Source organism: Pyrus communis, chromosome 11, assembly GCF_041283825.1.
Source record: "Pyrus communis isolate YQ-2024b chromosome 11, ASM4128382v1, whole genome shotgun sequence".
Lineage (NCBI taxonomy): Eukaryota > Viridiplantae > Streptophyta > Magnoliopsida > Rosales > Rosaceae > Pyrus > Pyrus communis.
In genome coordinates, this window is record NC_142575.1 from 21,985,520 (window position 1) to 22,010,710 (window position 25,191).

At 37.0% G+C, this 25,191-nt stretch overlaps 2 protein-coding genes, 1 non-coding gene and 1 pseudogene across 8 annotated transcripts; 1 reads left to right on the forward strand and 3 right to left on the reverse strand.

Moving 5' to 3' along the window:
- The first annotated feature begins 630 nt into the window (after positions 1–630).
- LOC137742451 (uncharacterized) lies at positions 631–11,312 on the forward strand. Of its 2 annotated transcripts, XM_068482316.2 has the most exons (12): positions 631–1,085; positions 1,403–1,467; positions 1,982–2,065; positions 2,233–2,526; positions 3,319–3,458; positions 4,117–4,204; positions 4,496–4,678; positions 4,759–4,920; positions 5,085–5,278; positions 6,045–6,195; positions 6,564–6,729; positions 6,812–7,227. In XM_068482316.2, the coding sequence occupies exons 1-12, from the start codon at positions 647–649 to the stop codon at positions 6,877–6,879; spliced, it is 2,034 nt and encodes a 677-aa protein (XP_068338417.1). In that variant the 5' UTR covers positions 631–646; the 3' UTR covers positions 6,880–7,227. The 2 variants fall into 2 exon arrangements, with proteins under 2 accessions (XP_068338417.1, XP_088535704.1); XM_088679578.1 differs by lacking the exons at positions 6,045–6,195; positions 6,564–6,729; positions 6,812–7,227 and adding an exon at positions 11,171–11,312 and having other exon boundaries at positions 643–1,085.
- On the reverse strand, positions 7,076–15,012 carry LOC137742939 (origin of replication complex subunit 1B-like; annotated as a pseudogene). The gene is made up of 13 exons (XR_015953290.1): positions 14,108–15,012; positions 13,867–14,002; positions 12,133–12,285; positions 11,892–12,032; positions 11,656–11,807; positions 11,473–11,567; positions 11,237–11,347; positions 10,992–11,153; positions 10,437–10,843; positions 9,265–10,335; positions 8,456–8,532; positions 7,860–7,943; positions 7,076–7,601 (listed from the first exon to the last, which is right to left on the reverse strand). The product of XR_015953290.1 is annotated as an origin of replication complex subunit 1B-like (transcript).
- Positions 12,148–12,225, reverse strand: LOC137743964 (small nucleolar RNA snoR28). Its single transcript, XR_011069569.1, has one exon. It is a non-coding gene; the product is annotated as a small nucleolar RNA snoR28 (small nucleolar RNA).
- Positions 15,013–16,246: 1,234 nt separating the features above from the next.
- On the reverse strand, positions 16,247–22,129 carry LOC137742311 (polyadenylate-binding protein RBP47B'). Of its 4 annotated transcripts, none has more exons than XM_088680008.1 (9): positions 21,526–22,102; positions 18,566–19,049; positions 18,306–18,385; positions 18,085–18,215; positions 17,895–17,948; positions 17,696–17,792; positions 17,380–17,538; positions 17,069–17,169; positions 16,247–16,635 (listed from the first exon to the last, which is right to left on the reverse strand). In XM_088680008.1, exons 1-9 carry the CDS (start codon positions 21,709–21,711, stop codon positions 16,545–16,547), a joined length of 1,383 nt encoding a protein of 460 aa, XP_088536134.1. In that variant the 5' UTR covers positions 21,712–22,102; the 3' UTR covers positions 16,247–16,544. The 4 variants fall into 4 exon arrangements, with proteins under 4 accessions (XP_088536134.1, XP_088536135.1, XP_068338252.1 ...); XM_088680009.1 differs by having other exon boundaries at positions 18,306–18,382; positions 21,526–21,857; XM_068482151.2 differs by lacking the exon at positions 17,895–17,948 and having other exon boundaries at positions 21,526–22,129.
- Between the last annotated feature and the right edge of the window lie 3,062 nt (positions 22,130–25,191).

Genomic DNA, 25,191 nt, shown 5'->3' on the forward strand with positions numbered 1-25,191 from the left:
CATCTGCAAAATAAAAAAATAATGCAAATTGAATACAAAAATATCCATCAAAAGTCCAAAAGTCCTCCCATTTGGTTTGTGGTATTGTTATTAATGAAGAGCACTCCAAAGTCCTCTCAACCTGCCAACAAATCAGAGAAGGCAAATATCCAATTTCCCATATGAAAAAAAAAAAAAAAAAACAAAACAAAAAACAAAAGAACAAAACTAAGCAGCAGCGTGGAAGAAGTCTTCCTGGCCCGAAGTTCCTTGCACGCGCCTTTAGTTAGGTGTTTTTTTGTTTTTTTTTTCTTTTGTTTTTATTATTATATAAAGTTATTAGATGATTTTTTTCTTCTTAAATTTAAAATTTTGAAATCCTTTTTAGTAGTTTTCTTTTATTAAATTTTTGGCCTTATGTGGCATGAATTAGTGAGTTAAGATTTTACCACATCATTAGTTAATAGAAAAGATAACGGTTAGACTGACGAAAATGTCAAAGTAACAAAAAATTAAATACAAATTTAGGTGTGAAAGTAAACGAAAAACAATAAGCGTAGTAAAGTCTGATTTATGGGAAATTTGAGGGCAGTAAAGTGTATATTACTCTTAGTTCAAATGATTTTGATTAACCATTTTTTAAAAGACGCATAAACCCCCGAACAAGATGGAACTGGATAAACCCCTCACCCGCCAAACCCCGAAAACTCACACACAAAAAATGGCAGCTCCACTGGAGCTCTTGTGCTACAGAGGAACCACCAGTTCTTCTCCCTCTCTCTCCAAAACTCTCTCCCGCCTCTCTTCCCCTTTCGCAATCCCCAAATCTCTCTCTCCGATTCTCCGCACTCATTGCCTTTCGCTCCACGCTTCTCTTCACTCCCTTCCTCGCTTCGTTTCCCGCCACTCCGCCAATGAATTCAATATATCCTCCGTAGCAGATGACCAACTACAAGAAGAAGACGACGGAGAAGAAGAGGGGGAGCTCGTGGATGAGTCCGACGGCGGCGGCGATTTATTGACGGTCGACGTCGATGACCTCGAAGAAGACGCTCGTTATGTAGTTGAAGAGTTCTCTTCCTCTTTGTCCACCCAACTCAGAATCGGTGTGTTCCTTCTTGTCAATGGGAAACCCAGTTCATAATTTGATTGTAATTGCAAAACCCAATTCGTAATTTGATCAAATTATTCTAAAAGCTGCTGAATTTTCCGAAAGGTAAAAAAATTCAGGGAAAAATGAGGCTGCATTAACTTTCTCTTTCTTTTCAATGGGTGTCAAAAAATTTATTGAAAAGATTTTCCTTCAGGTTTTTACTCCTTTAAATGTTTGCTAAAATAATTAACTTTGTGTTTGGTGGAATTTTCCCATTTTGTTTTGGGATTATTGATGGCTAAGTTTCTACTGTGTCTTGCATCAACGAAGATGACAATGATGACCAAGAAAAAGTTAGTCGAAAGCAAAGGAGGCTGACAAGTACCGTTAAAACTGTGAGTATCTTATCATGGCATATTATCTATTTATATGAAACTACTGAAAGTTCATGTTTGGTCCCAAGGTCTCCGGTGCATATCCAAGCTAACGTAAATGAGTTCAACGTCTTCTCATTACAGTGGTTATCGTCATCTTTTCCACTTAGGACCTTAGGCTATCTTAGGAATTGAAAATGGATACGCTGTAGTTAAAAGATTATAACTAGGACCGTGGATTGGTGGGTCTTCTCAAAATTACTGCAGCCATAGTTTTGATTAAATCGGTTTCCGCAACTAGGTGTCATGAACACTTTTTTGGAGTGTGTCGACTTTGCATTTGCATATGCCCCCATTTTTGTGTATCTTATGCTTCTGGAAAACTTTTATTATATTTTCTTTCCTTTTTATTTTCTAAGTGCACGTTGATTTCTATGATGCAATCAGACTATTATGTCCAATGATGTAAGTTGGGGATTCTTTGTGTTGGAATGAAGAAAATTCAGTCTCTAAACCATTCAAATTTCAATTGCAGATCCCTGACCATCTTCTACCAAGGGTTGCAATTGTTGGAAGGCCGAATGTTGGTAAATCAGCATTATTTAATCGTCTTGTCTCGGTATGTAACAAGAATGTGGCCTTTTGTTTTCTATTTACCATCAATACTTCTAACACTGAGGAGTACATTTTCAAGCTTCCAGATGTAAAATGTATGAGTTTTTACTTCGTAAATTAACTTCCTTTTTGCTTTCCTTTTCCTGGTTCTATATATGTTATGTATTTCAGGGGAACAAGGCAATTGTAGTGGATGAGCCTGGGGTTACTAGGGATCGCCTGTATGGTAGATCCTTTTGGGGTGACCATGAGTTTATGGTGGTGGATACCGGTGGTGTTCTTACAGTTTCAAAGTCCCAGGCAAATGTCATGGAAGAATTAGCTATTTCAACGACCATTGGTATGGATGGAATCCCACTTGCCTCTAGGGAGGCAGCTGTTGCTAGGATGCCCTCAATGATAGAGAAACAAGCTACTGCAGCTGTTGAAGAATCATCTGTCATTATATTCCTCGTTGATGGCCAGGTACAGCTTTTGGTAAATGGATGCAGGACCACTGCAATGTGCCTTTGTTTTCCAGCTTTCGGCTTCATTGTGTTATAGAAGAGTATGAGGTTAAACTCTTTTATTCTTCTAACGATAGTCATATTCAAGCAGTGGGATATGATGCTGGTATTCAGGAAACTTTCGAAGTCAACAACTATGATTTATATTGGAAATACTAAACAAAATTGATCATAGAAATTGTAAAATAGTATAAATATAAACATACAGGTTTACAATAATAAGGTGGAGGAAGTGAATTTGCTTTTGGAAATCATTAAATTTACAGCTTGGTTTTAGGGATCTTTGTCAAAGACTTTCAAAAATATTCTTTTAAAGCAATTTTGATTGGTGGGACTTTTGATTTGAATGCAATGTGTTTTTGCTAGAGTGATGTCAATCTGATTGTGATAGATTTTCCCATACATGCTACTTATACTGTTATTCAAATTTTTGATGAAAAAAAAAAAAAAAAAATTAAAGTTTGTGTTTCTTACAAAATAAATATTGAATATTCCCAGTAATACTTGAACTTGTCAAAAAAAGTCCATGAGGTTGAGTAATATGATTCCAAAAGTTATAAAAACTCTGTTTTCAATTGATAACCAATTTTTTACAAATGATTGAGTTTGTACAATTATGTATTTGAATTGAACTTTTGAAGGTTTTTAAACTAAAACATAGTTTGGCCAAGACTGTGAACTTGAATAGAGCCTGGGTTTATAACTTTACATAGTAATGATATTAGTATATAGTATTGACAGTGCTAAACAGGCAGGTCTAACTGCAGCAGATGAGGAAATTTCAGATTGGCTACGTAAAAACTTCTCAGATAAGTACATCATTCTTGCAGTTAACAAGTGTGAATCTCCACGTAAAGGGATCATGCAAGCATCAGAATTTTGGTCATTGGGGTGAGCTAAACTCTTGTCCATTTTGTTCACGTATGTTACCTTACTAAATTTTGAGAAAAGGGTTCTGGTAAATGTTTTTATTTTCTTGTAAAAACTGATAAATAGTAATGTGTATCTGTTAGCCTAATGAATTTATACATTCAGGGTACCTTGGTTTTTTCAGATACATAATATTCCTAGTATTGGATGGTAAATATCTCTATTTCTCTCTTATAGTCTTGTTACACCTGTTGTGAGGATTATAGGTGTAGGGTTGTGCTAAGGTGATGCATGATAGCATTATCCTAGGGGTAAATACACTCTTTTTGTTATGTTGATACACTTTTCACCATTGTAGTCTGGTAAATATTTCAATTTAGCTCTGCTTTATTACCAACTTGGACAAGACACTAAAGACACAAGCAATAGGGTAAATAATCTGATAATCAAAAAAAAATTTCAACATATGTCACGAATTTCAAGCTGTACTAGTATGTTTATTTTTCTAACTAGGCTTGCGAATATTGAACTGTCTTGATAAGAAAAAACAAGAACTAGTGCTAGGTAAATTTTATTGTTCTGATAAAGAAAACTCAGATGCATTTCAAGTTTCTGGTGGATACAGAATGGTATACTAATATTAATTTCTGAAAGGTACGATTTTTGTTTGGTTGACCAGGTTTTCACCACTTCCTATATCTGCTATATCTGGAACTGGAACCGGAGAGCTTCTTGATCTTTTGTGTTCAGGGCTGAAAAAGAATGAGGTTTGTAATCACAGAAATTTTATTGTTGGTATATCAGTATTCAAGTTTGACTGTCTTTTGTTGAATATTGAATTTCAATTGGCAATGGCAATTGGCTTTAGCTTAACTTTACCTTATATTACTCAATTTTCAAAGCTGCTTATTTTGAGCCTGTTAGTGAACTTTTCAGTTTCAATAGTAGAATTTTTTTGGTGCTTTTTGTCATTTACTAAGCCCAAAAAGTCATGTTCTTACCATGTTTTATGAATATTTTCATTTCTTTATGATTTGGTTTATTATGCTTTTATATAGGACCCGGAGGAATTTGCTGAACAGGAAGACTATGTTCCTGCAATTGCAATTGTGGGCCGACCAAATGTTGGTAAGAGTAGCATTTTGAATGCATTGGTTGGAGAGGACAGGACAATTGTTAGCCCAGTCAGTGGAACGACCCGTGATGCTATTGATATGGAGTTTACTGGACCAGATGGACAGGTTTGATTGGTTCACGGTTATACATCCTACTTGGATACATATAATTGCAACATTTGTTTTTGGTTTGTTTTATCTTGCAGAAGTTCCGGCTAATTGATACTGCTGGAATCAGAAGAAGAGCAGTTGTCGCTTCATCAGGTAGCATGACGGAGGCTTTATCAGTAAATCGAGCATTTCGTGCCATTCGTCGTTCCGATGTTGTGGCACTTGTCATTGAGGCCCTGGCTTGTATCACAGAACAGGTACTTTGTCCATTCTTTTTGAGTTATCATTTAAAGATCCGAAGAACATGCCGACAGTTTTATGTCTTTATATGTAAGACATTTATGTTTCCTATACATTGATCACATTTACTTTACACAAGTAGATTTCTCTTAACTATGTTTCCTTCTATATTGTCTTCTAGGATTGCAAGATTGCTGAAAGGATAGAAAGAGAAGGCAAAGGTTGCCTGATTGTTGTAAACAAATGGGATACCATACCGAATAAAAACCAGCAAACTGCAACATATTATGAGGAGGATGTTAGGGAGAAGCTTCGTATTCTTGGTTGGGCACCTATTGTATATTCAACTGCAATAGCTGGTCAGAGTGTCGATAAGTATGTTCTGTGTTTAACATCATCTCTTTTATAACTTCACTTGCATCATAGTTGCATTCTTTAGCTAACTTCATGTATGTCAAGAAACCCATATTCTCCATTGACACCATAATATATACATACATACATATATATATATTTATTTATTTATAAAATGCACACCTCTAACTGGAAGAAGTTTTAATTGTTTGTCGTTATATTGATTGAGATGTGGGTCTATTTTTAAGTAGCTTGATGTGCTGCATCTTCTAATAAATGTGTCTCGAGCTTTAGATTCTTGTTAAGATGATGTATGCTGTACAGTTGTGTATATAAGCTATTCTTGCCCCTATAGAAAGAAGTTGCATGATGCAAAATGCAGATGGTTCTTATAAGGTTTCAGCGTATTTTAGGCTTAAACCATTTTGTAATATGGGTTTTAGTTTATGAGTTATATGCGTTTGACTTTTTATATAGGTACCGATGAAAACTATGCAGGTTATGGATGGAGTTTCCCAATAATCCTATGCATAATTTTCTACATTCACTATCAGAATAGTTCGAAGTGTTATAGGAACTTCATAATGCACCCTTGACAACTACTTTGCTTTTTAGGAAGCCGAAGGTCCATTACAACTTAAAAAATGTGCCAGAGGATTCCAATTATATCGATATGATTATATATATGACAAAATGCATTACTTTGATGTGCAAGCAATTTGAAATGACAAGTCATGGTCTAAAACCTCTTGTACATTAAGGGAAATACTGTCTTGTTTGGTTTTAGGATTATCGATGCTGCTAGCACAGTTGAGAAAGAAAGATCAAGAAGGCTTAGTACTTCTGTAGTAAACCAAGTGGTCCAGGAAGCACTAGCTTTTAAATCACCACCGAGGACACGAGGTGGCAAAAGGGGCCGCATTTATTACTGCACTCAGGTACTTGTTTTATGCAAGACTCATTTTTCTCCCTTTTTGGTGATTATGTCTCTTTAATTCCTTTTGATTATAAATCTTTGCAAGTGACATCCTTGTCTATGCGAAATTTGGATGCTAGCGTCCACAAAATTACGAGAAATTCTTGTAATAAACATAAATTATTATCTGTTAATGCCTGAAAGCATACAGCCGTAACTACTATAAGATTTTAGATGATTCAGTGCTACATACCCACTCGACGGACTATTTTCCATGCATGCCTATCTGTAGGGTAGTATCTGTTCTTTTGAACTTGCATGTAAACTGCGCATCCAGTATTTTCTTATGAACATGGCAAATCATTGGTATTTACTTTGGATAATTTACAGGCAGCTATAAGGCCACCAACATTTGTCTTCTTTGTCAATGATGCAAAACTTTTCCCTGAGACATACCGGCGTTATATGGAGAAGCAACTGCGTTCAGATGCTGGGTTTTTGGGCACTCCAATTCGGCTTCTATGGTCTAACAGGAGGAAAACAGAAAAAGAGGAAGGTCAGTTTACTCTAGCCTGTTATAATGCTCACACATACATTTTTCATGCATGCATGCCTACATAAATTTCACACGTTTGCAGGCAGAGCTGCAACGAGAGCACAAGCAAATCTTGTGCCACGTGAGAGAAAATTGGAGTTGGCTACATAAAGCATATGGAATATATACAGTATCATCACATAACCAGCAAGGCATTTGTTTTCGGAAAGCTTTGTGCACGGGTGAAACTAGTTAATATCAGATGCTGAAGGTAAACTTGCAATGTGGTTGATTTAAAACTTTCTCCAATTCGTGCTTGAGACTTACGGAAAAGGACTGTAATTTCATGTATGTAACCAAATTTTGATGGCTTAGAACTTGTTAGGCCTTTGAATTGTAATTTGAAATCAATGTAAATAAAAAATCTTGTCTCCTCCTGATCCCGCCTTCTAAAGTATCTAAACATTTAAACATCAATGTAATTTATGGCTTCCAAGGGTTGCTATAACCCGATCCAAATAACTGCTTTCCTTCACTTTAACAAGTGCCGATGCATCTTGGAAGTTGGAATTGTAACAAGAGCCTCTGCTTGTTTCTTGTCTATATGAGCAAGGGAGCTTTTCGCTTGCTCGTCAAGCTTTCAAGCGCTCTCGAGTCTCAACAACTGCTGCCTAATCTCTGAACCCACGGGTCTTAAGGTGAAAGGAAATAGAGCATTTCTACTTCCAGGCTGTAAAATTATGACCATCAGATTCCGTCTCAAGCCTAATACAAGCATGCGATAAGCCGGAGTATTGTTGCTTCTCCGGTCCTGTCCTGTCCTGTCCTGTTAATTCAATGGAAAGGTGAAACTTAACGAACGGTTGTCCTTGAGTGCAAACGCCACATTGTCGCTGAAACGCAGCCATTTCAAAATCATATCAGCAGCTCACACAACAGAATGCTCGTTGAAACGGTTATCGGATGTTAAGTAATGCATTTACATGAAAATTCAACTTGCAACTTTGGGTTAAGGAGCCAGCTAATACACACAATTCATCGGAAAGCTGCTGCTATTTTAGGAGAGGGATGATAATATAACTACAAAGATCACGGACAACCAGAGTCTGATCGGTTGTTGCAATGCAATGACTGGATAGACAAGTACTGACCTTGGGAAATTGGGCTGCAACTTCTGCAACCTGTGCTTTGCTCCTGATTCACATAGAATAATTCTGCATTCGCTGAGCTTACAACTGCCAAACAATACTAATGAGATATATCACATAATCCATGTGTAAAAACTTCAGTTGGTATCTACTCCAGAAAGTATCCTCTAATCGTTCCATCTCAATGCTACTCTTTCAAATCACACTTGCAGATGCAAATTATATGCTTTGCAAATATCAGTAAAAAATAAAGGGCCTCATCGTGTGAAAGTAAAGTCTTTTAAACATGCAATACGATGTCTGTCATAAAATACGTCCAAAATACACATAGAAATGAAAACACTTGTCATAACTGCCACCAAACGGATTATATTTTGACCATTCTTTCAAATGAAATGCATACGACTACAAATAAGCTTGGGACTGGACTAAAAGGTTCCTTGAACTCTCAATGCTTTCGGAGTCAAAAGCCAAAACTGGTGCAGTTGGACACACACTCCCACTTGACAAGACAATAAGGAATGGAGGAGATCAATAGACAATTATGTCCCTACGTACGCATGTATGTAGAGAAAAATTAACATCATAACAAGTCTTACCCTATTTTTAGTAGTGTGTCATGTCCAGGAAATGCTTCTCTATTGCTGGTACAGAGACATGAAACTGTCAATGCCAACTGCAACGCAAAACATAATTACAATGAAAACACTATGACATACAAATCAATCCTAAACCACCGCTGCTAAAGTCTACCGTGAAGACATCAATGAGACTGGTAAACCAAAACAAAACAGTGTCTACTTGAGCTGCAATACAGCAGTCAGGCAGAAATATTTTACTCAGTTTGGAAAAAAAATTTCATCACCTGCAAGGAGAAAAACAAAAATTTCTCTCACAAAAGTAAAGAAAATTATTTTCCTTTTACAAGTTAAAACATAAGTAAAGAAAACTTCCTGTCAACCCAGTAATAGTATACAGCAGCTAAACTAGTACCAAGTTAATTGTTACTGTTGCAGAAATTCACAAAAAAATAAATAAACGTAAAAAAATCTTAAATCCCACACTTGATATTTTGTGGTCGTATAAGCCATTTTTTCCCATGCTGCATTCCTTATAAGAATGGCACTAATAAGATTTAGCAAACTCCAAATGCAACAGTTTCAAAATGCAGGAAGATCAATTCTTAACTGCCTCCATTTTCATTTTTTTATCTACCTGAAAATTTTCCAGCTATCTAGGCCTCATTCATCAAGTATTAGGAAAAGCACATTAATGTAGTCATCATTGTATCATCTACATCACTCAAGAGCATTGATACCCTGTCTAAGAAGTAATGTACCAGCTATACAGATTAAGTTTCAACAGTACAAATCATTGTTTATCAACAATGTGACATAATGTGACTCACTTGAATATGAGGTGCCTGGAACATTTCTTGGATGGCTGCTTCAACCTCTGCCATACCAACAAGGGTTTTTCCTGCAAAGTGGAAACATATAAATCCGTAAGTGACAATAAAAAGCTTCATAAGAAAAGTTAATAACTTCAATTCCTTGGTTGAATTACCTCAAGGTTACTGGTTAAAAGGCTGCTTATTCAATATCCAGAATAATGCATTAGGAATATTTAAGTTCATTTATGTATTATTTGTATTGACTGTCTCCTGGTTACTTGTTCAACATCACAATATTCTGAGGAAGTCCCAATCTGGGGCCATGTTGGAGGGGAGAGGCAAATAAAAATTCCCTTGAGAAAGAGCTTGTATATCTCTAGAACCAAATTATCCACTTCAATGCATCAACATCAAATGTTTCATGTCCTTGAGCTAAAGATGGTGCAAATCAAAACATTCATACCAAGTTTCAAATCAAATTTACAACTCTTGTGCATGAATATTCGATATACTTCCTGGTTCTCATTTTCTAGTAATCAAGAAGTCCTGAAATAGAAATACTATACTTATATTTCAAGGCAAATTTACAACTCTATGTTCCATTGATGTGATCAGTGGAGGAAACTAAAAGCCGAGATTAATTATAGTTTGAACTAAATGATAGCAATAACTTGAGAGTTCAAAAGTGTGGAATATGATTGAGAGAGAACATTTTTCCAAGATTTGCATGACCATTGACAGATACAACTAAGTTAAGATATTTCTGTCTACTAGATGATTTCAGGAATTGAAGCTAATCAAACATGGTGATAGAAGTTGATGGTAGTGCAGAGAGTATAGGACATATTACCATAACAATACCAAAGCAAGGATCTTTCAGTTCAAGTTTCCTACTTTAAAGGGGCTGTCCCTCATTGTTTTCCTTGCACCATCAATTTATGAAAAAGCCAGTCTGGTAAATCAATTATTAAAGTTCGATAAGCATCATTAGGAGTTGAGGTTAGTTTCTTCAGTCTATAGTCTGATTTCTGCAGCACGCCTGCATATCTCCAGTGCACGACGTGCATACCCTGAAATAGCTGCCACCTGAATGTATTTTTCAAATAATATCAGAGACTGAGTGTCCAGTGGAGAATCCTCTAATGAATTTATAAATTTTATGACGAAACACAGAGCAAAAAACTGGCCTTTCTTGAAGCAAACTCTATAGCTTGTTGTTTGAATGCATTAATTCCTTTAAGGCGGCTCAAAACTATTTCTTGAAGTTGTTGGTAATTATAGGGGCCAAAGCAAAGCCTTTGGATTCCCATACAACTTGAAATACGAGGAAGCAACTTCTCAGGAAGATCCATGGTATTTGCTATGCCTGAACAGGTATTTTATTACAGGTTAATGCTGCAGTCATAAAAAATCTCATAGTCATCGTCATTATTTTCACTAGAACTGTTTTTTTTTTTTTTTTTCTTTCTTTCTCCTACTTTCCTTTTTGTATTTGAGAATCCATTAATCCCAGAAAAGAAAGATCACTGTGAGATAAGAATGCAATCATCTTTCAACAAGGATGTGTACCGGAGATAAAGTATACCTATAGAACCTGAAACCAAAAAAGGACATGTATATTTCAAGAATACTCATAGTAAAAACAATCTATATCATATATAATGCATGACTGGAATACTATTAACAAATATTCTCATCACAAAATACAAAAGTTGCCAACTGAAAGGAGAAAAAATGGTTACCGACTGGTTTCTGGTCAGAAGGAGATCGAGTTCATCAATGAGAAGAATACAAGGCTTGTCATCCTCTTTACCAATTTTCTTTCCTTCAGAGAACCGCTCATTTAGCAAGTGGAGAGCCTTTTTCCAACCAACTCTGTGCCCACTTAAGGCTTCATATATAACCTGTGAAAACACAACAGGTGTTACAAGGCAACAATGGCATGCCAGCATGATAAGGTATAGCATCAAATCTAAATGTAATTTACCCTGTAGATATTCTCTGGTGACACCAATTTTAGACCATTTATCTCCACAAAACAGTGGGTTCTTATACTTCCTGCATTCAGATTCTTCATTACTGCAAGTACACTCATTGTCTGCAGTTATAGAAAGATACAAAAAAGAAGTGAAACCCATTTCATGCATCAATAGTACATAAAAGAAATGTATAGGCTGTCTGAAATAAAAGCTATCTCTTTATAAATAGTTCAACAGATCGTACCTTTCCAGTTCCAGGAACACCATGAATGTACAGGCAACGTCCCAAACACTTATCATCTTGAATCTTTGATAAATGCAGTTATTTCCAACATTTCTCTGCATGCAAGCAGGTCTCCATTATTACAAACAATACAGTAACAAATAAAAGAAGATAAAAAACCTGTAATGAATGATTCTCACGTACTTATCCCTGCAATGCAAAGATTTAGGCAATGATGACAGCAGAAGTGCTGCCTTTGCTATTTCAAGATCAGTCTACTTATGGCATCTTACATGCTCAGGGATTTTCTTCATTCCTCTCTTTTGAAGTCCAAAGAACCACCTCTTCTGTGAATTCTGTAGATACACAATTGAATAGTTTAATTTGGGGGAGAAAACATACTGAATCCACAAGTATGAGATAGAAGGTAGTGTCCATACTGCAGCCAACTCATGAGCTCGAAATGGTTTAGCTATTATACTTTTTATGCTTTCCTCGTCATAGTCCATGTCTTCTTCTGAATCAAAGTCTGAGTCTTTGCCAACTTTCCAATCTTCATCACTTCCAGCTTCATCATCATCCTACCAAATTGTTAAAACCCAAAAATTCCAACTCACATTCAATCTGTTTGGGATTTATGTAGTATGTTCAATTTTGGTTCTCGTTGCCTGAAACACTTACCCCTTCACCGTCATCAATTTCTGAAAGACGCTTGAAGCTGTGCCAATGAATATCATATTCATATTCACATAAAAAAACGTCATCCCCTTCATTGCTTGCTTTGGCATATTCTTTAGGACTCATGACAAAACAATGTCGAAGAATAGATTCCATCTGTTAAATTATGAATTCATCATACAAATGTCCTAAGTTGATGAAGTAGCTACCAAAAAATGTCGAAGAATAGATTCCATGTTAGACAGTTAAAAACGAATGCAAATGAGAAGACTCAAAGACAGTTAAAGCCGCATGCAAATGAGAAGACTCGAAGACTTCCAGAAATGAAAGAGACACTTCACCAAAAAGTTACCAGTTAAAGATATACGTTTCATTCTCATATCGAGTTGTTAAATTGCAATAGTTCGGTAAATTTTAAGACCTCTGCTAAAAGTTGCACCTTTTTCCTAACCTTACAATTTTCCAATGTCTTTCTAAGCTCCCAATACAAGAATAAAAATGACTATATACTAGCCTTTCCTCTTAGAAAAGCCTAAAATAATTTTAGAGTTGATATCTGGTAAGAACCCCACCTTTAGCATGTTCTGCCAGCTTTCAACATCTTTAGCAGCTACCTAAAGGAAAGAAAACTGGTGGTATAAAGCCTATCAACTTCCCAAAAAAAAAAAAAAAAAAAAAAAACACACTAAATTTTACCAAGACCGCACAGTCAATCCTTTCCCTGAGACCCTAGTAATGTCAAGATCTCTCCTTACTCAAAATTAAAAGTTACCACCTAAACAAGAGAAGTTATTACTAATGCCATATGATACTCGTCTTCTCCTTCACAAGTTTTTTCAACTTATTTAGCATGATCCTATAAACTTAATCAGCACAATTCTATGAACTTAATCAGCATAATTCTATAAACTTATTGTTGAGAATGAATCCCACATTGATGAAAGGAGGGACCTTGCATGGGCTTATTAGTAAATTGGGCTACTCTCCGTATTACCAATTGGTTTTATGGTGAAACCTCAACTCTTTCGTGGTATCTGAGTAGGTAGTCTCACCTGTGAAGCCTAATGGCCACACGGACTCCACGTCACCTGAATTGTGTTGTCCACGTGTTAGGCTTGAAAATTCGCCACACGTGAGAGGGCTTGTTGAGAATGAATCACACATTGATGAGAGGAAGGACCTTGAATGTGCCTTTAAGTAGTTGGGCTACTCCACATATTGTCAATTGATTTTATGGTGGAACCTCAACTTTCTTCACTCATTAATCACAACATTATAAATTGAGTCCGCATGTTAAAACTTTACACTGGATTAACTTTCTCCATAAGGAAAAATGAAGGTATACTCAATTTTACACTATTTTGAAAATGTTCAACTAAAAAGATACTAATAGAACACGCCTGCCAATGAAAGTAGTCAAAACAGCACAACCTGCCCCAATTTTCAAATGCAAGTCTTTTTCATAGTCACAAGGGAAAATAAATTACTGGAAACTAATGTTAAAATCTGTGTGCATATCACTCAATTTATAAACTCCTTGCAATCAACTCCTGATCTAAGAATTAATCCTAGTTTATGTTTATTGGTGTTGGCTTAATATGCTTTTGCTAATTTATTTTGGCTTTTTTTTTCTCTCTCGAGTTAAACATATGCCATGAAATCTTTCTGGCTTAGTTAGTTTCCTATAATAATTGTTCTTACTAAAAAGAATAATCAAGGTTAGATAGTATCTTTCACCTCAATGTCAGCAAAATCATTTGTGCGATAAATTTCTCTCCGCAAATTATGAGATTGTCTTCCAGCAGCAGTCTCTTCTGGGATTAAATACCAACGTACCCGACACCAATAGCTGCCATCTACTTCTTTCCATATGCTGCAAAATTTAAAAAACACAAAGTACCAAAGTCCAAAAACATTACAACCAAACCAACAGCAAACATCTCACCATTCACAAAATTAAATCAAATTACACATCTACCTTTCAAAGTGGGCAGCCCACAAATTACTGGAGAGAAGCTTCTCCCTCAATGTTCTAAGCAGCTTCTTCCCCTCTGGAGGTGTTGGAAGCTGGACCACTTTACCCAACTTGCGAGCCTCACAAAACCCACAAATCCAATCCCCTTCAGGAACATCCTTCGGTGGAGGTTTCAAGCTTTTCAAATGAAACCCACCTAAGCAATCATCACACTCAATCATCACAGCCTTCCCAGACTTAAAACAAACCCTACATTCCTCCACTTCAACCAATACCTCATCTGAACTCGCATCCTCTCTCCTCCTCACAAACACATTATCGCCCACCTCAAACTCACCCCCATCATACACAACCTTCTTGTAATAAGCCCGTCTTTTTGGCACTGACTTAACGCTCTTTTCTCCTCGAAAGTGACATTTTTCGAGGCCCTAGATCGCGTAACCACCGTGCTTTTCTGCTCCCTTTTTCTTCTTAGTCTCCGACTGCCCTGGAGTCACCGGAGAGATTGCATTTTTAATCTCAATCAAATCTCCCTCGTCTTTAGCGTTCAACTTCTTGCCCTTTCAGCAGATTTTGGGGTTTTAGCAATTCCCACATTTCCCCCCTTTGTTCGTGTTTTTCCAGAATCATTTCGCAATTCGTGTTGAGTTGTCGCGTCTTTCATCGGCGAACCTTCAAAAAGTTTCTGGGGAGTTGCGGAACCGGCGAGCTGACCGGCGGGGAGTCGGGGTTAGAGGAGTTGCGGGAGTGAGAGACGGCGGTGGCTTGGAGTTAGAACGCTTGGATTTCTTGGGGGACTGCAGGACCCTCTTCGGAGTCTCTGCCATTGCAGCTCCGACTCCGAGCGTGCAGAAACGATGGAAAGTAATTAGCGAAGAAAACATTCCAGACGGACAGAGAAAGAGAATTTAGGGGGGAAAATGGCGGGAAAATTGCTGTGGAGGGAAATCTGATACGGTAATAGGACTGCTCACAGATGGCCCAACTACCTCTACTTGGCCCATTTCCTCCGTCATAGAGTTTTTTTTAGTTCTTATTTTCAAGTGAAGATGAATATTACTAGACCGTCGTACTGAATGGCTCATCCGTGATCAGAAATTAAATATAAATGCTATATATCAACTAAAATGATCATAAATCAAATCTCAATTGTTTAGCCGGTCATGATCTCAACGATATAACGGTTTATCAAAAATCAGAATTATTTAACGGATCATAATTAAATATCAACAATATATTGGCCAACTATCGACGATATATTAATTAAGTGTCGCCATATAGCAATCAAATATTAACAACAACATCAACCAAATATCCAAAAACATTTTTTTAATAGTGTTGACAATGGTTTTTCTTTCAAATTTTGAAAGGTCTTTTATTTGATAATGAGTAAACTGCTGATTTTCCCCTTTGATTTTCACTTAGCTTTTGATTTCCCTCTAAACTTTTTAATTGGAAAATCAAGCACTTAAACTAATTTATTTGGCCAATTTCCCCCCACTGTTAATTTTTCATAGATTTCATCCAAATTAACGTTAACTTTTATCACATGTATACCACGTGACCCTTCTTTGAGGACAAAAGTGTCACTTCGTTAGACTTCAGACACAAAAAAAAAACTACAGAATCACATAGATTGCCATAGGTTGACAATCTAGAAATCTAGGGTTTTCAATTATTTTAAAGAACAAAGGGACCAAACTACCCTCAGATGTTGTACACATGCTTCCATTTAACAAAAATTTGGATGAAATAAATGAAAAACTAATAGCAGGGGAAATTGGCCAAAAAAATTAGTTCAAGTCCTTAATTTTCCAATAAAAAAGTTAAAGGGAAAATCGGAAGTTAAATGAAAGTTCAGAGGGGAAAATCGACAGTTTACTCTTTAATAATTGATACAAAAGGTTCATTATTTTCACATGGAAGTAGTTACGTTGACTAGAGCGGCTGTGTCAGCCCTTTGCATCCGAGTTCAAACCACCCTCCACCCCCATTTAACCCACCCCGTATTATTATTTTGGGGATCAAATTTTCCATACTTGTATAAAAAAGTAACCACTCAAAACTAATCCCTTTTTCCTCAAACTACACCAAAAAAAAAAAACCAAAAAAAAAAAAAAAACAAACAAACAACAACAACATAAAAACCTGTCTTAATACTGTTTTAAACTTAGCAATCATCCTAGCTCATGAGGATGGATGTTTGATAACTCAAAAATCTTAATGCGAAAAATAAGGGTCCCAAACTTAACTCAAAAAGGGGTCCCGTATCGACATAGCCACCGGGTCTCAAACTTTAACACAATTTCATATCGACAGCCTATGATTAGATCCTACGGAATACTAGATCAAAGTGCAGTGTACCGCTGTACTCTTCCCGGCCTCAGTTTCACTCCGGTGTTTATAAGGGCGGTCTGTATAAACACTATGCGAACCATGACTAAGCTTGCTGCGTAAACGATGATGTTCTCAACCACAAGGGCCGGCACAAAATGGCCCTTTCGTGGCACGCGAGGTAAGCTGCATTTAACCTAGCAATCAACCAAGAGAAGCAAACAAGTCAATACACAGTTATGTATATTACATAGTATGATGGTTTCCTCTGTACACCAATGGTGTCGAGAGAATCTAATATTACAATTCACAACAACGATCTTTGAAAGTAGGGAGTATTTGTTCTGTTCTTTCTTGCCTTGGAAGAACCATTAATGCGGGTAACGTAATAGAAAATAAAAATGTCAATGCTTCAACCAAAACTATGTTTGTATGTCATGTGAGGCCATTTTTTAACAGTTCATGAATAATTCCGCAATGGTTGATAGTTGATACGCTGACCTTATCGCATGGTTAAAAGATACAAACCGACAACATATAATTTTATTTATTAACTCGTTCAACTTTAATTTTACTAAATATAATTCAGTTAAAAGATGTTACATTAACAAAAAAGGTGAGAAGATGTACTTATCAACATCTGGTGTTGCCAAGGGATCATCCAACTCTTCTCTCTGTTCAACAGACAGGATAGTACCTCCCACAGTTGCAACATCTTGAACTCCTTCAACCTGAAAACAGAAAAATCCAAAAATACACTCAAAGAAAAGCAAAGAAGTTGCAATCGTTAAACTCCCACGTCAATTCCTTGTCAAGTTGTAGATGAAGTACTCTAGTACCAGCTAGCTAACTGAACAATATGGAAGACTACAAGTTGAAAGTTCTTTGAACCAACAATAGCAACAATCAGGATACATGCGAAACTGAATTTATAGACTTGCCTGTTGAGGATACTGACCATAGCCAGCATATGCACCGTATGCATATAATGATGGATCAGGAGTAGCCCCATAAGCATAGGCATCGTAGCCTTGTCCATAACCATAATATGCAGCCCATTGGTTTGGATCTACTTGCTGACCCCAGCTACCAGGTACATCCTACGATATGACAGTTTTTCAGGTTATACTTGACTATAAATTGTTTTTTATGCATCCGTGAGAAGATGTAACAAACTCGAGTTCTCTTTCATGCATCGTACATCAAGGAAAGAAGAAATATATGGAGAACAACACTCTCATCCAAAAAAGTAATCACCTGTTTCGCTGTTGGGCTCCTGCCCCAAGAAATACGGACTACTTGTTGACCAATCATCTTTCCCTGCATCCTTTGGATAGCTTCTTCAGCAGATGCCCTGTATGGACAGAAGTGAAACCAATAAACAACAAAAAGTAACATTTTGTCTTTCTTGGGGAAGTTGAAAGGCCTGAGAAAAACATTGCAAACATTTTCTTGCCTCTTTCCTTCATGCAATGCCCCTTGTTCAAGCAAAGGAGACACGTGACAGGGGCTAACATAAATAAGCCAACATTCTAACTCTAATCAGCTATGTATTTGGAACCAAGATGGATGGCGAACCATTTTTTTGATAAAAATAAAATAAAGAAAATGGAACAATCAAATGAAGGCTAAAATGCTAAACGAACCTTGTCCCAAACTGTACAAAACCACATCCTTTGCCCACAGGAATCTTGACATAGAAAATCTCTCCAAACTGCATAAAAGTTTGCTTGAGTTCATCCTCCATCACGTTAGGATCCAAGTTACCAACAAAAATCTGCATTGAACATAACCATGTAGATCATAAGAATAATAAATTAGACACAAAAACGAAATAAAGTAATACAGTTAAGCACATCAGACATACTGTAGTGTTGTTTACGTCATAATCTGCTGTTGGAAGCACTGGAACTGCTGGTGTAGTGTATGCTGGAACAGGATATACTGCTGCCAGAAAAATCCACAGGTAAGTGCATAGGATCAGGTTAACTTGACTTTTTTCAAGAGAGCATTGTGGAGACAATAGAAATAATACTACATAAACTTAATACGTGAAACCAAGTAGGAGCACGCCCTTCTGTCCACAACTTGAATTTATTTCTATATCGATATATGAAATGCCCTTACCTTTTGCAGTAGCATATTGTTGCTGAAAACCGGTGGTTTTCTTCGGTGTTGCTGCACTGATACGCATTGGTCTACTTGAGCAATACTGACCATTCATTTCTGACATAGCTCGGTTCCTTTCAGTCTCATCAGCAAACTTGACAAACCCATATCCCTTTGAGCGTCCAGTGTTAGGATCAGTCACAACCTTGGCACCTCTAACTGATGGATAATTAGTTCGAAAGGTTTCTTGCAAGGTATAATCTGTAACATCAGGGGCTAAATCGCCTACAAAAATAGAGTGCTCAGGCGCAGCATCAGGACGTCTTTCCCCAATACCAAAGGAAGCCCAGTTTAACCTAAAAGTTTGTTCAGTTCCAGGCATTTGTGTCCCATTGTAAGCATGAAGAACCCTTTCCGCTGCGGCATGAGAAACAAATTCTACAAACCCATAGCCCTCCGGCTGGCCAGTAATTTTATTACGTATTATCTTTATTGAAATCACCTGCATAAAGTAATCATATAAAAGTACGTAATAGCATCTCCTTTCAGCAGACTGCTATAGAATTGCATAATTAGTTTAATTAAGCCACCTATCAAGCTTGCTTTTTCTTTTTTGTGGATGGGAGTCAGGGACACAAAAACTTAAATTAAACCATATAAATAAGAAATACAACCAAAGATGGATGAGATGTATAAGCTGCAAAACTTAATTCTTTCAAAAACAATATCCACTGCCAGCACCTTATCATCAAAGACTATTATTTCATCCAAACAAATTTAAGCAGAATCCAAAACGAAACACCGCCAAAGGGTATCACCCTCTTATTTGTCCCAACTCCCAAATAAACCTCAACCAGGAAAAAAATAGTCTTGCCCAAACCCACTTCATTCAAGTACTTTCAGTAACCTAATCCAGACTTGGTAGTAAGCCAAAAAAATATGATCAGCACTCTCTACATTACTTCGCATAGGATACACCAACTTGCAAATTAAAGAAGTACAATGTCGTCTATTTGGTGACTACAAACCACACAACAATATGTACTTTAGTTGGTACATCAGTATTTCAAAATCAATTTATATGCTCTGGAATGGGATTAACTGGAACAAAGAATGAAAAGGGTGCAAGGAAAGACTTAATGAATAAGCTAAAATTTTCAGTCCATCCCGGGATCAATCAAATATTAACTAAGCCATGAGTAGACCTGACAATTTTGAAACTCTCTATGTCAAGTTCCTCCTAAATGAATGTTCCAAGAAATGCATGAGAAGGTGAAAGGAAGCAAGAACAGTAATCAGTAATTATGTCAAATCGCAAAGCTTAGCTACACAATAGAGATGCATAGGAGCAGACGAACATAAAAAAACTAGTGTACAGCACTGAAAATAACTATCTGTAGATTATGAACACTCAGGACTGCTGGTCGAGGGGAAGCCCAACAACGAAGTCTATCCCATGAAGATCCAGCCTTCTCCTCCCTTGCTCAATCAAACATCCTTCTACTCCTCTCCATCCCCACCACACAAAAGAGTACCGTGACCCCACATCTCCTAACACTAGAGAGATTATACCTCTCACAGTACAAGAAGCAGCTCGAATGGGCTTCTGGCTTCCCTAAACATCCACAAGATCAAAGGATCAAAGCAATAGGACAAAAAATCAAGAAGTGATCAGAGCTCTCAGCAGCACTTTTGCACATCACACACCAGTGTGGTAAGAGATACTAGTAAGGCTGATTCCTCTTAACCAGATCACAAGTGAACAGCCATACCTTGGGAGGTACCTTGGCCTTCCAAATTGCTTGAAAGGGCTCAATAAAGGGTGTAGATGAGTTGCCTATTCATTTTTACTCATTTTTATTATAAAATTCATACATAACTGATATAAGTAAAGGACCACAGATTGGAAAGATGAATCAACATTTGAAATATCTTCCCAACTGAAGTTTAGTGCAAGTAAACATAAATGAAGTCTATGAATTTGAATATTGGCATTTCTCCCACTCGCTGGTCCAAGTCATATTTCACACAGTATTTCAAATCAAAGTTCCTTATATCATCAAGTCCAAACACAGAGCAAAGATTGATCTAGGTTCCAGAAAGTAAACAATAAAGAAGATGTCAGCTAGCATAGATGGCAATTTCTCTTGATATCATGAATTAGGAATATAATTTCACATTCACCAGGGATTATGGAATGGCAGAAGACGCCCTTCCATTTCATATCCCAAAGAGTTAATAAACCACCAACGGGCCAACAAGTTAAATATCAGAAGAGCGGCCTTGCTTTCTTAACTCTTCTAGAAATAACCACAAATATAATCTAGTAAACTGAATAGAACAGTGGAAATCATACTCGCAAATTCAATTGGTCTTTACAAAAAAAATGGACTATTAATCATCTAGTGGTCACAGGACTCCAATTACAAAGTCACAACATCCAACATATCGTCATCCTCACTAAAAAATTGTCCAGTTACACAGTAGTTTCTTTTCCCCTTGTTTGAGTTACAACGGAAGGGAATCAAACCCTTCACCCAAGCCTAATCCAAACCCATTTCCCACCCACCCTCATCACTTGCGCTAACAAAACAACAATATTCAGCTCTAAAGGCGATAAATTTCCATTTCTTGTAGGCTGCTCAATGCCCTACCCACCATATACCTATAAATTAGCCCAAAATATGTATTCACAAAATTCATGCTTTATCAATAACCAAAGCAAACAATAATATATCAATCAAAGACTTGTCCTACATCAGTTCAGTCTGTCATTGACTCATTGTAACACATATATATTCATCCCTAGAAGAAAGCAATTCCAGGCAACCCAAAACGACACGATGCAGTAAGCAAAACGCAAAATCAAGAGGGAAATACGTTTTTTATTCCAAGTGGATTATGGTCACTAAACTCAAAATTTCCCGTAAAACCCTAACGGATAGTATACAAATGAAGAGAGAGAGAGAGAGACAGACCTCTCCGGTGTGAGCAAAGCAGGTATTGAGGTAGTTTTCGTCGACCCAATACTGTAAATCGCCAATCCAGAGGGTTCTGACCTCCTCCACTGAAGTTGGCTGATTATGATGCTGGTACCCCTGAGACGCCATCGTAGGAGCCGCCGCCATCATACTACTCAGCGGCTGAAGCTGAGCGCTCATCATTTTTCTTAGTTTCTGAAACTATGCTAACTTGGAACCACTGCTTTTCTGCCGGCAACCAGAACAAAGACGGACCCAGCAGCACTCAGGGATAACAACTGTTACGACAGCGTTCTGTTACCCCGACTAAATACACACTCCGTTTTTGCACTTTGCTCAACCGTGGGTGGTGGTCATTGATTTCCGTTGAATTAGTTTGGTTTAATTTATCTAAGATACAAATTTTAAAATTTAAATTCTTATTAAAAGGGATGAGCATCACTCTCATTCCAAAATTAGATCGAAAAATGCCCGAACTGAAAATCTCGAAACCTTAAGTACGCGGAGCTGAACCGATCCCGAAAGTTTCGATTTAGGATTCAAACTCATCTATGTAATTTTTTAGTAATCTCAAACCGAACCGAAAATTTTATATATATATATATATATATTTTTACTTTATAATTACAAATTACTTGGATTGTTGATGGTTAAGATTCAATCTCAATCGTCCATTGTAAACCTATTCCCTCAGACCTCTCTAACTCTCGAATCCATCTTCCATTCAAACTTAAACCTAAGTACCTAACCCTCTCATCTCTCTCGAATCTCGGCTCCGCTCCTCCGTCCACCTTCTTCGATGCGAATCCGGCCAGCCACAAGCAAGCACACCTTCTCCGACACACATAGAGAAGTAAGCACAGATTCTCCGACACACACAAAGAAGCAAGCACACCTTCTATGACGTGAATCCAACACAAATTGAGTCCCAAATTCCAAGTAAGGGTTTCTGATTTTGGGTGGGTTTTTGTTGTTTTCATTTGCAGTCCAATTGCATGTTGATTTATGGATTTGTGATTTGATAGGGTTTCGGGTTGGGTGGATTTTGAATTAGGTTTAGGGTTGCAAGTTGGGTTTAAGGTTGCAGATCTTTGGGAGGGTTTCAGGGTTTAGGTTGCAAGTCAAGCCCAATCCTAAAGTGACTCGAAATCTTAAATTTTTTTCGAGCATCTTGTTTTGGGAATCCCAAGTGTTTGGCTCAGTTTCAAGATATAAAATCGCAACCTGAAATATTTTGGTTTGGGACTCGAGTTGGAGGTTTTGATTTGGGATCCCAACCCGAACCACCTTTAGCGATAATGCTCAGTGACAAGTGAGATAAATTATTAAGTAAGTCACTTAGCATTTCTAATGGAAACGTCAACAGATAAATTTTAAATGTTAATTTGACGACTGACGTGGCAATGTCGAATTTTTTCTTCCTCCAACCCATATGTTTTTTTTTTTTTAAATCATATTTGTAGGACTTATTTAAAAAAAATAAATAAATGGAATAAATTTTCAAAATTAGTCAGACCCACATAATAAAATAAGGTTAATCTTAGTTTACTATCTTGAAGTTTTTTTATTTTCAACATTTCATATGTCAAGTTTTTTTCGTCTTAATTTAGTACCTAAAGTCATACATTCGTTAAGTTATCTGTTAAAACAACCGTTAACCTATAACGAGACGCCCATGTGGATAATGACTGGATGACACGTGTTAATATGGACCAACGTGAATATTAAACAATTAAAAAAATTCTTTTGTCTTCTCCCTCCCTCTTTCCCAGCACATCCTCCTCTTCCTCCTCGTAAATCTCATCTCACTTGCTCAAGATCCACAAGAACACCACTTCCCTTTGTAAAATCCCCCAAAACCATGTTCATACCAAAACCCACCTCCAGATTCGTCTTCTCTACCCTCACCCTCCTACTCCTACTCCATTTCACAACCCCATCAAATCCTCTAAACCCCAAAACCCCATCACAAACGAAACCGAAGACGGAATGACAGCACCGTCGGGAGCGGTTCCGGCTCTAACATCAAGAGGAGCAGTGACAAAGAATAGAAAAGCGAGAATGGGAGGATATGGCGTCATGGCGGGACTAGGTGTTCGATCTGGACCTCCTGATCGACGACCCATACACATTTTGTTTAGATCCAATGGCGTTGACGCCGCCGTTGTGGGTTTGTACTGTTTTTCCCAAATTACTCCACCATTTTGGGGAAGCTAGGGTTTTACATTGAGGATTTGTGAGGGAGTGCCATAAGAGGAAGGGCTAAGACCTAGGTGCTTCAATCCGATCCAAATTTTGTGACATTTTCATAATCTCTGTCATTTGGTTGTGTGGAGGAAAAGAATACAAGGAGGGAGATAGTTGTGTGGAGGAAACTGGCATTTGGTTGGTGGAAGGTTAATTATGCTGGTGCATAGAGAGAAGAGACGGCGATTGGTGGTACGGGTTGGGTGATTAAAAACAGCAGTGGTTGGTTCCAATTGGGAGGAGGTCATGGTGGAGTGAGGGCAGCCTCCAGTTTAACCATCGAATCTATGGCGGTGAGGGAGGCCTTATGGGCCTACGTTGAGAAGGGAACATGTAATTGTGGAGTCCGACTCCCTTAACCTCATCTGCTGACTCCTTAACCTCATCTTTGTGCTAAATGGTAAAGAAATATATGATGCTGCCATTGAAATTTATTAGCACTATAATCAGGCCTATAAATATATGTGCATCCACCATAAAATACCATATCAAAATCGTGTTGAAATGCTTATTGAAATAATAGAATCAAAGTAAGATTAATATAAATTTTTTATTTACAAAGAGCCAGATTGAGATTGTTGTGGGTTTTAAAAAGTTACTACCGGTCATTAATTCTTAAACGGAACACTAATTATTTCTGAAAATGAAAACGGGTATTACATTATTTCTGAAACTAAAACAGTACTACACTATTTATGAAACTGAACACGAGTACTACACTATTTCTAAATTGAACACGTGTAGTACACTCTTTCTGAAACTGAACACGAATATTACACTATTTTTGAAACTGAACACGAGTATTACATTATTTCTAAAACTGAACACAAGTATCACACTATTTATGAAATTGAAAACATGTACCACACTATTTATGAAACTGATTGCGAGTATTACACTATTTCTGAAACTAAATAGGGGTATTATACTATTTATGAAACTGAACTCAAGTAATATACTATTTTTGAAACTGAATATTGGTACTATCAATATAAAATGTATGCACATAAAAATCAAAGTTTATAATAACATGAACCTCCTCTCTTGGCAACTTCAACCAAAACTTCAAATAACCAGAAACAAAAATTTCACAACCAAAATATTATAAGAGGCGAGAAAACTATCTTGTAATCGGTGACACCACCTGATAAGTACATAATGGGCAAATTGTACTATATAAACACATGATAATTTTATCTATTGCACCATTGAGACCTTTAAAATAATATACTTGTTGCCCGTAATTTTCACTTACAAATAAACATGAATACTACTAAACACAATGACATTAGCAAGACAAACCAAAGTTAGCTGAAGGTCTAAACTCAAAATAATAAGAAATATCCAAACCAAAGCTTAAAGAATAATATTTATTTGGTTAAAGTTTCACTCAAGCTTGACAGAATATATAAAATC